This window comes from Hemiscyllium ocellatum, chromosome 2 (genome assembly GCF_020745735.1).
Source record: "Hemiscyllium ocellatum isolate sHemOce1 chromosome 2, sHemOce1.pat.X.cur, whole genome shotgun sequence".
Lineage (NCBI taxonomy): Eukaryota > Metazoa > Chordata > Chondrichthyes > Orectolobiformes > Hemiscylliidae > Hemiscyllium > Hemiscyllium ocellatum.
Window position 1 is genome coordinate 80,751,892 of NC_083402.1, and position 14,636 is coordinate 80,766,527.

General features: G+C 43.4%; 1 protein-coding gene across 2 annotated transcripts in view; it reads right to left on the reverse strand.

Annotated features, from left to right (window-relative positions):
- Positions 1-343: 343 nt before the first annotated feature.
- LOC132823793 (nicotinamide riboside kinase 1-like) overlaps positions 344-14,636 on the reverse strand; it is a 45,687-nt gene continuing 31,394 nt past the window's right edge. Inside the window, exons 6-10 of one of the 2 annotated variants that reach the window (XM_060837830.1) lie at positions 5,236-5,389; positions 4,731-4,802; positions 4,542-4,648; positions 2,803-2,886; positions 344-1,305 (exon numbers count right to left, since the gene is read on the reverse strand). In XM_060837830.1, the coding sequence (XP_060693813.1) occupies positions 1,241-1,305; positions 2,803-2,886; positions 4,542-4,648; positions 4,731-4,802; positions 5,236-5,389 (482 nt within the window). In that variant the 3' untranslated portion in view covers positions 344-1,240. Of the gene's footprint in view, positions 1,306-2,802; positions 2,887-4,060; positions 4,189-4,541; positions 4,649-4,730; positions 4,803-5,235; positions 5,390-14,636 lie in introns of those variants that run through there. The other variant, XR_009645592.1, reaches the window with a different exon arrangement.

Here is a 14,636-nt window from a genome sequence, read left to right on the forward strand (position 1 = left end):
TATAATTCTAGACTCCGCTTCGGACTATTCTGGATCCCACATGTTCTTCAGATGACCTTTCTCACTTCGGTTTAAGAATACAGACCCTTCTGTCACTTAGGCAGGTCCAAAGAACTTAATTAACTCTCTCTGAAGGAATCAGCTAAGAATATTACTGTTCTCCAAAGAGCCTTTTTAACAAGTTTTAACCAGCTTATTAAAAACTGTATATTAGTATCCAGACAACTCTCCTCAATACTGTAACTCTCCAATGAAACATGTATGAAAATGCGCTCGAATTTGGAAATGGAAGACTATATGACACAATATATTCTTTTGAAATGATACAGAAGGTTATTGAAGAACTGAACACGCATTTCACATTTATTGGGAAGTTAATCACAGTATTGACAGTTCTCAGAGAATGAAGTATAATTTTGTTTCTTCCAGAGAATGTAAGTTTACTAAATGTTACAGCTATTAATGAAATCTGCCAACATTTACACAGCATTTACATGGAAAGAAATGTACTGTGTTTAGCGAGATAGTTCTATCCTAATGAAGAGAAGAGGCATTATTGTTACATTACAGCAGCAAGACCTCTACTATGTGCTGGTGTGAATCTCTTATCTGAAAAATACCTGAGTGATTCCTATTTTCATACCAGAAGAATGAAGCAGCAGGAAGCTCATGAGCACACTGCTAGTGAGCATCATTTGTACTAACCCATCATGCTTTCCATAATCATGTTCATCGTTTTCAGAAAACTGCTTTGTGTTAGGATATGAACACAATAAGCACTGGATTATTGTGTATTTTCTTTTATATAAGCACAGGATGTTCTACTGGAGGAGCACCAAGTTTTCCCAGACCAGATTTTTACCAAACCAGATGAAGTCAGCTTTTATCCTTAAAACATAGGACAAGCATTTTCTAATCTATTATAGTATCTTATAGCCTCTAATTATACCTGGATTTCTTTACAATTATTGATACAGGTAAATAGAGAATTTGAATGATTAGTATGAACCTACGTTGGAAAATCATATAAACGTTTATAGAGTCATATAGCATAGAAACAGACCCTTCGGTCCACCATGGTTATACTGACCAACAGGACGTGAAATTGAGAGTAATGAGGCATTCAAATGTAACATTTTAACGTACAGATTGTTGCAAAGCTTTGTTTATTCACATTCCAATGCAGTTTCTGGATTTCCACCAAATCTCCTTCAGTTCATTTGTAGCTCTGTACTGAAAGTCATTTGTCCGCTAGAATCTTCAATTTTTCAATATCCTGTTTCGATGGTGTCATTTTGTCAGCATCTATCAATAGGACAGAACCATCAAAAACATTTATTATGATCCATTCAGTGAAAGATAGATTGATTTTACACTCCCAAAACAGCAAGATTCTACCATGTGGTATAGAATACTGATTAAAGCAAGCTGCTTAAATAGATCGAAGCATAAGGCCATCAGGAGAGAGACTTCTTAGTATTAAATTAATAAATTGCATTTGCAAATAATGTTGGTCAGAGCATTCTGCCTAGAACGATGTGCAGGCAACATTTTTTTTTTGAAAGCCAAATGGATGATGCATACACATTATTCAAGCCATTTCAAAATCTAGTGGTGAAGAAAATGTCATTTTTAAAAGCTAAGATAGAAGTTATCCTTCCCTTTACTCATAGCCCATTGTAGCACCACCAGCTCTTTAAAAGAGTTATCCAATTATTGAAAACCTCCTGCCCTCCTCTGGAGCCGTGCAAACCTTCCCTTCAAGAACTTCATTGACTTCCTTTCTAAATTTGTTAATAAACATTGTTGAATTATTCCACCCTCTTTTCTGACAATGCATTCTAAAACATATAGCGTAAACTTTTCACCCTGTCTGGTTTTTTTTGCTAAATACCTTAAAGTTGAGTCCTTTGACCAGTGGAAATATTTTTCTTTATTTACACCATCAAAATGCTTAATCATTTTGACGCCAGTAGATGTCCCCCTAATCTTCTTCATTTTAAGAAGAGAAACCTCAGCTTATCTATCTCTTCAAATAAATTAAGTCCCAAATTACTAGTACCATTCAAGTTAATCCTCTCTGACCCCATACCAAGGCCTTCAAATCCTTCTTAAAAGTGAGATATCCAGAATTGAACTCAATTATAGAGTTATAAAGTCATAGAGATGTACAGCATGGAAACAGACCCTTCGGTCCAACCTGTCCATGCCAACCAGATATCCCAACCCACTCTAGTCCCACCTGCCAGCAACCAGCCCATATCCCTCCAAACCCTTCCTATTCATATACCCATCCAAATGCCTCTTAAATGTTGCAATTGTACCAGCTTCCTCTGTCAGCTTATTCCATACACGTACCATTCTGTGTGTGAAAAAGTTGCCCCTTAGGTCTCTTTTATATCTTACCCCCTCACCCTAAACCTATGCCCTCTAGTTCTGGACTCCCCGACCCCAGGGAAAAGACTTTGCCTATTTACCCTATCCATGCCCCCCATAATTTTGTAAACCTCTATAAGGTCACTCCGCAGCCTCCGACGCTCCAAGGAAAACAGCCCCAGCCTAATGGCTGACCAATGACTTCAGAAATTCTTTGTATAATTTCACTATTATTGTATTCTATGCCTCTGTTTATAAAGTCAAAGATCCCATGTGTTTATCTATCAGCTTGTCCTATGTCCAAATGTTTCTATGGACAAAACCTCAGTCTTGCTGCTGCACTCATTTCAAAATTAAAACATTTAGCTTCTGTTGTGTCGTTTTTTTATAGACAGAAGCAGGAACCACAAGGAAAAAAAAACTGACCTTGGAGTTTCTGAACTTGTCTTAAAATTTCTTCATGCACTTGTGCGAACAGGACCTCTGGGGGTTTTGTTCCATCCAAGTAGACTGAGGCAAAAAAAAACTTGCATCATTTGATGCTTCTGATGACCAAATCTGTAATTTTTAGTTACAGTAATTTCTCATAAACATGAGCCAAAAATATACAAAATACTACAAATGCCAAAAGCCTCAAAAAAAAGGAGGTGCCAAATGTGAAATGAGCATTTAATATGATAAATAACACAAATATATCACAAATTACTTATTAATTACTGAAAAAAATCAATTATTTTCACACATCAAAACATTTCAAGTCCCACATTTCCAATAAGTCTGGATATTAAGGAGGCATTTGAAATGACAGGTAGGTTCCAATTTTGGAAGTTCCATTCCTGTCCTAGCAAGTTTTACTGGTGTGAGATATGAGTATGAAGACTCAGCCCATATGCAGCTATCTTGCCTTTCCTGGCTCCATTATGGAATGTATGGTTCAGACTCCTCTACAATTTTGGTGCAGGTAGACTCCTTCAATAACCAGGAAAGATGCACAGTCTCTCTGAGAAATTGCAAACCACAGAAAATCCTAGTCTTGAGTCACCAATTTAAAAAAACTGGAATTTATTGCTTCTCTTTTTTTCTCATAACAATCAATCAAATGTTATCAATGTCAGAAATTTCTCTCCACTTTACACCTTTTAAACACTCTTATATTTTAATCAGTAAAATTTGATCTAGTTTGTGTGTTTATCTACATAAGATTAACAAGTGCAAAGTGGAGACAAACTTCTGATATTAGACTATGAATGCTGTAACTGATTGACAGCTTTATGAGAAGAGAATAAATGAGAATACTGAATTTGTGCTTTTTTAATTCATACTTACAACAGATTGTAAGCTAAACAGTTTTTTTCAGTTTTCAAAGTCTTTATTTTATGTACAGGATAATTTCAAAGACTTGTTAGTGGTTTATTGGTTCTGTTCTGGATACTGGGAGAGGGTGAGGGAGGATGCTTATGTGACATGAAAATGGTATGGGAGTGATGAGGGTCATCAAGGATATGAAGGAACATGGAGGAGGCAAAGGAGACCAAAGGTTTTGGGAATAAGAGGGCATGTGGCAGGGGGACATTCAGGAGGAGCGTGGGGGTTAGGTGGAGGTTCAGAGGAGGTAAAGGGTAAGGTGTGAGGGATGATCATAATGATTACAACTGAGTTTATTGCCTAATAAACAGGCACAGACCTTCGAGTACACCAGCCTTGCCATCCATCTGCCTCTGCTGCATCTCTGTGCCTGACCCCAGAGATCTTGAGAACTGATTCCATTCCATTTTCACTTCGCCAGAATGAAATTTTGGCAGATGAGGGCTTCTTTATTGGAATTAATTTACAGAATTGAGTTTTCCCCGATGACAGTCCTTCACAAAAATCTTCCCTAGTTTGTGTTCATCATAACAATTACAGCCAAGGATAGAATTAGGTTTATGTAAATTCATTCTTTATAATGTTTTGTTCTTATAAGAATTAATATATATATATATCATTTTGGTTGAAAGATTGCTTTAATCTTTTTTACAATTATTATTTCGAAAATTCTGAATGGCAGTATAAGTACTTTGAAATTAAAATTGGAGGCATTCTGGCTATCAATTGTCCTTCACAAGAATGAATCATGCTTAAGTCAGAAAATAACTACAAATGTAAATGAAAGTGAAAAAATGTACTTATGTCAGACACTTTCTCTTCCATTTCCTTTCTATTTTTGAGGTACATTGGCCACACATGTCCATCAAAGTTGCCAGGTGGATCTGGTGGATCATAGATTCTTAAACTAAATAGAAAGATTCTGTTTACATCAAATTTGATCATTTGATGATAATAACCAGTTTAAAATAATTTAAATCCTTTCTTACCATCTTCTTCTCTTACATTCTTCATATGGAATGGACAGATAGTAACGTAGGTTAAAAACATCATTTAAGGGCCTAAAAACATATATCGGTATGTAAAGCACTATACAGCAATATACATTTTTACATATATATAGTGACTGAATACAGGTTGTACAACATCCCTATCTAAACTGGGAAAGGTCTACTGAAACAATCAGTTCTGAGTTAATTTGAACGGGAATGGTAGAATTTAGAAAAATATCCACTTTCTTGCATTCATTTACTTTTGGGCCTTAGCAGTTGATAAGAGTAAGGAAAACTGAACTTGCACTGCACACTGTTGTTGCTAAACCAGTTCATGCTACCATATTTTATGCATTGCCACTAGCAAGACTTTGAGGAGTTCAATAATTTTCTTATAGCCCCCAGTTAATCCATAGGTCCTACATAATAACTTAGTAAAAATATAAGACAAATAATTACATATTGGAACCAACTGAATTTTTTCAAGTTCCAGCAAACATACCTATAATTGTAAAGGAGGAAACCTTCCACTATTAGGATGTTGACTTTGTTCACTGATAAATCCGGAAATGCTTGTACAGGATGTACAATAGGTATGTTCTCCATCCAGACATAAACTGAATTCATCATTGCTTCCATGTCCAAAGCTGTGATAACTAAAAAATAATTGTGCCTGATGAGAAACGACTGCCCTTAGAATGAACATGCTCACTGATGTAACAAAATATTAATGTGACAGGTGTTGATGCACACATATATACATTTTTATTACTTGTATTTTAGAGCTATATTTCCAGCAGAAGCTTGCTGATTTGAATTCCAATATTATCATCATTTTACTTAGAGCATAAATAGAGTCAAGAGTTAAACCTGTTCTCATTCAAAGGACTGAAGGAATATTACGTCCTGGTACAACACTTCAAATCTGTAGGTAAAAACAATGACTGCAGATACTGGAATGGAAGAAGGGAAATCAAAAAGGTTTGGAGAAATTGAAGGAGAAAAGAAACTGGAAGCATCCTCACAGAACTGGCAGGAGACTCACATTGATTAAATTCCAATTTCCTGCCATATCCCCATTACTGTGCTAACTGTTTGTATTTAAATAATCATCAATGTCCTCTTGAATAACTTAATTAAACTTGCCTCACCACACTTCCAGACTATGGACCACTTCCTGTGTGAAAAAGCTTTTCTCGAAACTTTTTGCTTCTTTTCCAAAATGTCTCTCAAGTCCTTTTCCAATGAATCCACTGTTCATTTTCTCTTCATTTCTGGGAGCTGATCTTCTGAAAGCATAGCATCAGCAAAGCACTATTCCTAAACTTTCAACAACTCAAAGCTTCAAATTGTCCTGTCAAGCTCACAATTTAGTCTCTTTAGGCCCCTCATGATTTGTTTTAAATGTATATATTTATTGAAAAATGTTTTCACTCTTTTCCAAAAAACAAACCAAAAAGTTATAAAAAGTACACAAGTAGAGAAAAGTAAAAACAATATTGTACTCATATATTACAGTAACATTGACAATAAACTAGGTCAAAACAATGACTGCAGATGCTGGAAACCAGATTCTGGATCAGTGGTGCTGGAAGAGCACAGCAGTTCAGGTAGCATCCAACGAGCAGCGAAATCGATGTTTTGGGCAAAAGCCCTTCATCAGGAATACAGGCAGTGAGCCGGAAGCATGGAAAGATAAGCTAGGGGAGGGGAGAGAGTAGCATAGAGTAGAATGGGCGAGTGGGGGAGGAGATGAAAGTGATCAGTCAGGGAGGAGAGGGTGGAGTGGATAGGTGGAAAAGGAGCTAGGCAGGTCGGACAAGTCCGAACAAGTCATGGGGACAGTACTGAGCTGGAAGTTTGAAACTAGGATGAGGTGAGGGAAGGGGAAATTAGGAAGCTGCTGAAGTCTACATTGATGCCTGGGGTTGAAGTGTTACTAGGCGAAAGAGGAGGCGTTCTTCCTCCAGGCGTGTGGTGGTGAGGGAGCAGCGGTGAAGGAGGCCCAGGACCTCCATGTCCTCGGCAGAGTGGGAGAGGGAGTTGAAATGTTGGGCCACGGGGCGGTATGGTTGATTGGTGCGAATATCTCGGAGATGTTCCCTAAAGCGCTCTGCTAGGAGGCGCCCAGTCTCCGCAACGTAGAGGAGACCGCATCGGGAGCAACGGATACAATAAATGATATTAGTGAATGTGCAAGTAAAACCTTGATGGATGTGGAAGGTTCCAATAGGGCCTTGGATAGAGGTGAGGGAGGAGGTGTGGACACAGGTTTTACAGTTCCTGTGGTGGCAGGGGAAAGTGTCAGGATGGGAGGGTGGGTCGTAGGGGGGCGTGGACCTGACCAGGTAGTCACGGAGGGAACGGTCTTTGCAGAAGGCAGAAAGGTGTGGGGAGGGAAATATATCCCTGGTGATTGGGGTCTTTTTGGAGGTGGCGGATATGTCGACGGATGGTTTGGTTTATGCGAAGGTTTGTAGGGTGGAAGGTGAGCACCTGGGACATTCTGTCTTGTTAAGGTTGGAGGGGTGTGGTCAGAGGGCGGAAGTGCGGATGTGGACGAGATGCGTTGGAGGGCATCTTTAACCATGTGAGAAGGGAAATTGCAGTCTCTAAAGAAGGAGGCCATCTGGTGTGTTCTATGGTGGAACTGGTTCTCCTGGGAGCAGATACGGCGGAGGCGGAGGAATTGGGAATACGGGAAGGCATTTTTGCAAGAGATAGGGTGGGAAGAGGTGTAACCCAGCTATGCCTGTTTCTTTGTTGGCTACGTAGAACAGTTGATCTTCCGTAATTACACCGGCACCACTCCCCACCTCTTCCTCCGCTTCATTGATGACTGCATTGGCGCCACCTCGTACTCCCGCGAGGAGGTTGAGCAATTCATCAACTTCACCAACACATTCCACCCTGACCTTAAATTTACCTGGATCATCTCTGACACCTCCCTCCCCTTCCTGGACCTCTCCATCTCCATTAATGACGACCAACTTGATACTAACATTTTTTACAAACCCACCGACTCCCACAGCTACCTGGTTACACCTCTTCCCACCCTATCTCTTGCAAAAATGCCATCCCGTATTCCCAATTCCTCTGCCTCCGCCATATCTGCTCCCAGGAGAACCAGTTCCACCATAGAACACACCAGATGGCCTCCTTCTTTAGAGACTGCAATTTCCCTTCCCACGTGGTTAAAGATGCCCTCCAACGCATCTCGTCCACATCCCGCACCTCCGCCTTCAGACCACACCCCTCCAACCGTAACAAGGACAGAACGCCCCTGGTGCTCACCTTCCACCCTACAAACCTTCGCATAAACCAAATCATCCATCGACTTTTCCGCCACCTCCAAAAAGACCCCACCACCAGGGATATATTTCCCTCCCCACCCTTTTCCGCAAAGACCATTCCCTCCGTGACTACCTGGTCAGGTCCACGCCCCCCTACGACCCATCCTCCCATCCTGGCGCTTTCCCCTGCCACCGCAGAAACTGTAAAACCTGCGCCCACACCTCCTCCTTCACCTCTATCCAAGGCCCTAAAGGAGCCTTCCACATCCATCTAAGTTTTACCTGCACATCCACTAATATCATTTATTGTATCCGTTGCTCCCGATGCAGTCTCCTCTACATTGCGGAGACTGGGCGCCTCCTAGCAGAGCGCTTTAGGGAACATCTCCGGGACACCCGCACCAATCAACCACACCGCCCCGTGGCCCAACATTTCAACTCCCCCTCCCACTCTGCCGAGGACATGGAAGTCCTGGGCCTCCTTCACTGCCGTTCCCTCACCACCACACGCCTGGAGGAAGAACACCTCATCTTCCACCTCGGAACATTCAACCCCAGGGCATCAATGTAGACTTCAACAGCTTCCTCATTTCCCCTTCCCCCACCTCATCACTATCCCCATGACTTGTTTGGACTTGTCCGACCTGCCTATCTCCTTTTCCACCTATCCACTCCAACCTCTCCTCCTTGACCTATCACCTTCATCTCCACCCCCACTCACCCATTGTACTCTATGCTACTCTCTCCCCACCCCCACCCTCCCCTAGCTTATCTCTCCATGCTTCCGGCTCACTTCCTTTATTCCTGATGAAGGGCTTTTGCCCGAAACATCAATTTCGCTGCTCGTTGGATGCTGCCTGAACTGCTGTGCTCTTCCAGCACCACTGATTGACAATAAACTGCCTACTATTCTTCAAGATACAGTTGACTCATATTTATTTAACTTTAACCAAATTAGCATAAGCTCAAATTAAATAAAATAACATTAGATTAAATTACACTATATTGTACTATATTACATTAATCCAATTGGCGTATCTCCATCAAGGCTCCCATCCATGGGAGCAACAGTTATTGTACCTGTATTTACTAGCCCCTACCCCATCCCAGGGTCCCCGGACCACCACATATAGCCCTCCTGGCTATATAGAGGCCCTAATCAGTACTGCAGACAGATCCATGTCTATGAAATTTAGAAAGGGCCGCCATAGAACATAGAACAATACAGCACAGAACAGGCCCTTCGGCCCACGATGTTGTGCTCAACATTTGTCCTAGCTTAAGCACCTATCCATGTACCTATCCAATTGCCACTTAAAGGTCACCAATGATTCTGACTCTGCCACTCCCACAGGCAGCGCATTCCACGCCCCCACCATTCTCTGGGTTAAGAACCTATCCCTGACATTCCTCCCTATACCTTCCACCCTTCACCTTAAATTTATGTCCCCTTGTAACACTCTGTTGTACCCAGGGAAAAAAGTCTCTGACTGTCTCCTCTATCTATTCCCCTGATCATCTTATATACCTCTATCAAGTCACCCCTCATCCTTCGCCGTTCCAATGAGAAAAGACCTAGCACTCTCAACCTATCCTCGTACGACCTATTCTCCATTCCAGGCAACATCCTGGTAAATCTCCTCTGCATCCTCTCCAAAGCTTCCACATCTTTCCTAAAGTGAGGCGACCAGAACTGCACACAGTACTCCAGATGTGGCCTTACCAAGGTCCTGTACAGCTGCAACATCACCTCACGACTCTTGAATTCAATCCCTCTGCTAATGAACGCTAATACACCATAGGCCTTCTTACAAGCTCTATCCACCTGAGTGGCAACTTTCAAAGATCTATGAACATAGACCCCAAGATCCCTCTGCTCCTCCACCTTATTAAGAACTCTACCGTTAACCCTGTATTCTGCATTCTTATTTGTCCTTCCAAAATGGACCTCACACTTGACAGAGTTGAATTTCCTCTGCCACTCCTCAGTCCAGCTCTGCATCATATCTAAGTCCCTTTGCAGCTGACAACAGCCCTCCTCACTATCCACAACTCCACCAATCTTCGTATCGTCTCCAAATTTACTGACCCACCCTTCGACTTTCTCTTCCAAGTCATTAATAAAAATTACAAACCGCAGAGGACCCAGAACAGATCCCTGCGGAACTCCAGGCTGAATATTTACCATCTACCACCACTCTATGACTTCGACCGGTTAGCCAGTTCTCTATCCAACTGGCCAAATTTCCCACTATCCCATGCCTCCTGACTTTCCATGGGGAACCTTATCAAATGCCTTACTAAAATCCATGTATACTATATCCACTGCTCTACCCTCATCCACATGCTTAGTTACCTCCTCAAAGAATTAAATAAGACTTGTAAGGCAAGATCTACCTCTCACAAATCCGTGCTGGCTGTCCCTAATTAAGCAGTATCTTTCCAGATACTCAAAAATCCTATTCCTCAGCACCCTTTCCATTACTTTGCCTACCACCGAAGTAAGACTAACTGGCCTGTAATTCCCAGGGTTATCCTTATTCCCTTTTTTGAACAGGGGCACAACATTCACCACTCTCCGGTCCCCTGGTACCACCCCCGTTGACAGTAAAGACTAAAAGATCATTACCAACGGCTCTGCAATTTCCTCTCTTGCTTCCCACATAATCCTAGGATATATCCCATCAGGCCCGAGGGACTTGTCTATCCTCACGTTTTTCAAAATGCCCAACACATCTTCCTTCCTAACAAGTATCTCCTCTAGCTTACCAGTCCGTTTCATACTCTCCTCTTCAACAATACGGTCCCTCTCCTATAAAATTGTCTTATAAAATTGCACCGCTCCGTGGTGCACCATACTTAGAGTCATAAAGTCATAGAGATGCACATCATGGAAACATACCCTTCGGTCCAACCAGTCCATGCCAACCAGATATCCCAACCCAATCTAGTCCCACCTGCCAGCACCCAGCCCATATCCCTCTAAACTGTTTCTATTCATTTAGCCATCCAAATGCTTCTTAAATGTTGCATTTGTACCAGCCTCCACCACTTCCTCTGGCAGGTCAGTCCATACTCATACCACCCTCTGTGTCAAAACGTTGCCCCTTAGGTCCTTTTTATATCTTTCCCCTCTCACCCTAAACCTATGCCCTCTATTCTGGACTCCCCGGCCCTAGGGAAATGACTTTGTCCATTTACCCAATCCATGCCCCTCATAATTTTGTGAACCTCTATAAGGTCACTCCTCAGCCTCCGACGTGCCAGGGAAAACAGCCCCAGCCTGTTCAGCCTCTCCCTATAGTTCAAATCCTCCAACCCTGGCAACATCCTTGTAAATCTTTTCTGAACCCTTTCAGGTTTCACAACATCTTTCCAATAGGAAGGAGACCAGAATTGTACGCAATATTCCAACAATGTAGTCTTGAGGGAGGTGCTCCATCACAAGTCTGTGCCACCCTGCAAGACCTAGAGGCTTTTCTAATATCCAATTCATTAGGATGTTCTTCCTCGCACAAAAATATTGAAGGAGGTATACCCAACAGTCCTCCTGGCATCCTGTTCCCAGAGTCCATGAGACAATTGAAGTCTCCTCCTATAATCGTATGGCGCACCCCAAGAGCCATTAATTTAGAGACTGCATCAACTAAAAATCTGATAGGATGTGCCAGGAGACAGTAAACGTTCAGGATGTCATATTCTTCTCCGTGTATCAGTGCCTTGAGAATGATGAACCATCCAAACTGATCCTTGATTTGATCTGTCACCTGAAATGGGAGGTTCTTTCATACTAGTCTGGCCACTTGTCTGCTTTTGAACATAAACAAGGAAAAGAATACCCTATCGTATCCCCCTTGCTCTAACTTCAGATGTTCCCCATCAGTCAGTTGTGTCTCTTGCAAGAGTACGAAGTCAACACTTTCCTTCCTAAGATTTGACAACACCTTTTTCCTTTTAATGGGGGAATAGCTCCCCTTTATATTCTAGGTGCACCACCTGAACAGATCACTAGCCATGAGTGCCCTCTGCAGGCTGTGGTCCCCCAAGAGGAAGAAACTATTCAATATCCGATGAGCAGAGAAAAAACGTTATCAAATCTCAAGACTATTCCTATAAACACTACCAAAACTACTAAAATTAAAAAACCTCTACTTCTAACTTGAATAAATAAACACAAAAAACACAAATCTCCAGAGATCCCCCTCTCCCTCCTTGCCCATAGGGGCGCTCACTCCCAACCTCACAATCATCCTAGCTCCTTCCAGTTAAGGCAGCACCCCAAAACCAAGCAATGGAAAAAAACTCATTATTTATACTTCTACAAGTTAACAATGGACGCCTATCCCTCCCCCTCCACGTCTCAACTCCACACATCTTTGCATCAAAAGGAGTAACCACCCCTCACCTTTTCCTCCCAACAGTCCATCTTCCGCAACTACACTGGCACCACCCCGCACCTTTTCCTCCGCTGAACAGTCCATCTTCCGCAACTACAGTGGCACCACCCCCCACCTTTTCCTCCGCTACATCGATGACTGTATCGGCGCTGCCTCGTGCTCCCATGAGGAGGTTGAACAGTTCATCAACTTTACCAACACCTTCCATCCCGACCTCAAATTCACCTGGACTGTCTCAGACTCCTCCCTCCCCTTCCTAGACCTTTCCATTTCTATCTCGGGCGACCAACTCAACACAGACATCTACTATAAACCGACTGACTCCCACAGCTACCTGGACTACACCTCCTCCCACCCTGCCACCTGTAAAAACTCCATCCCATATTCCCAATTCCTTCGTCTCCGCCGCATCTGCTCCCAGGAGGACCAGTTCCAATACCGTACAGCCCAGATGGCCTCCTTCTTCAAGGACCGCAGACTCCCCCCAGACGTGATCGACGATGCCCTCCACCGCATCTCCTCCACTTCCCGCTCCTCCGCCCTTGAGCCCCGCCCCTCCAAGCGCCACCAAGACAGAACCCCACTGGTTCTCACCTACCACCCCACCAACCTCCGTATACAGCGTATCATCCGCCGTCATTTCCGCCAACTCCAAACGGACCCCACCACCAGGGATATATTTCCCTCCCCTCCCCTATCAGCGTTCCGCAAAGACCACTCCCTTCGTGACTCCCTCGTCAGGTCCACAACCCCCACCAACCCAACCTCCACTCTCGGCACCTTCCCCTGCAACCGCAGGAAATGCAAAACTTGCGCCCACACCTCCTCCCTTACTTCTCTCCAAGGCCACAAGGGATCCTTCCATATCCGCCACAAATTCACCTGCACCTCCGCACACATCTATTGCATCCGCTGCACCCGATGTGGCCTCCTCTATATTGGGGAGACAGGCCGCCTAGTTGCAGAACACTTCAGGGATCACCCCTGGGACGCCCGGACCAACCAACCCAACCACCCCGTGGCTCAACACTTTAACTCTCCCTCCCACTCCACCGAAGACATGCAGGTCCTTGGACTCCTCCATCGCCAGAACATAACAACACGACGGTTGGAGGAAGAGCGCCTCATTTTCCGCCTGGAAACCCTCCAGCCACAAGGGATGAACTCAGATTTCTCCAGTTTCCTCATTTCCCCTCCCCCCACCTTGTCTCAGTCAATTCCCTTGAACTCAGCAGCGCCCTCCTAACCTGCAATCCTCTTCCTGACCTCTCCGCCCCCACCCCACTCCGGCCTATCACCCTCACCTTGACCTCCTTCCACCTATCACATCTCCATCGCCCCTCCCCCAAGTCCCTCCTCCCTACCATTTATCTTAGCCTGCCTGGCACCCTCTCCTCATTCCTGATGAAGGGCTCTGGTCTGAAACGTCGAATTTCCTGTTCCTTGGATGCTGCCTAACCTGCTGTGCTTTAACCAGCAACACATTTTCAGCTGCGACCTCACCAAGCAAAACCCACAACAGAATAACTAATAACCACCAAACAGATATAACATAAAACATAACGGATTTTACACCAAAGCAACACTAAGCCTATAAGGCCCAAGACTCCAAAAGGGAAAAGAACAAAGACAGAGAAGATAAAAAAAAATTATATTATGCCATTACCCGCACTCTTCTTTTCCTCATTCCTCCTCGGCCAAAGTGTATCATTTCAGCAAGTTCAAAAATTCTTGTACTTTTTCCGCCAAGTCGAAGTTGTCAACAGCCCCCCCCATAATTGAAACGTAGCACTGCTGGGTACCTCAGAGAATAGTGAATGTTTAAAACTCTTAATATTTTCTTTACATCATCAAAGGCCTTCCTTTTCTTAATTATGGCCCCAGAAAAGTCATGAAAGAACATTATCTTCGAACTTTTATAAGCCAAAGCCTGTAGATCTTCGCCCTATCTTCTGGCTGTTTCTATTATTAATTGATTTTCCACATAATGCTGAAGTTGCATGAGGACCAGGCAGGGCGCTGGGCCGGCCCACACCTGCACATTGCGATCCAGTGGGCCTGCTCCACATTCACCCCGCCTGACTCAATCTCCATCCCCAGCAACTCCGGAGGCCATCTCTTGAGTAAATCAGCAAGGCTTTCACCTTCTTCATGCTTTGGTAAGCCCAAGATCCATAGATTTTTTTTCTCCAACCTCAGTTCTTGTTCCTGCA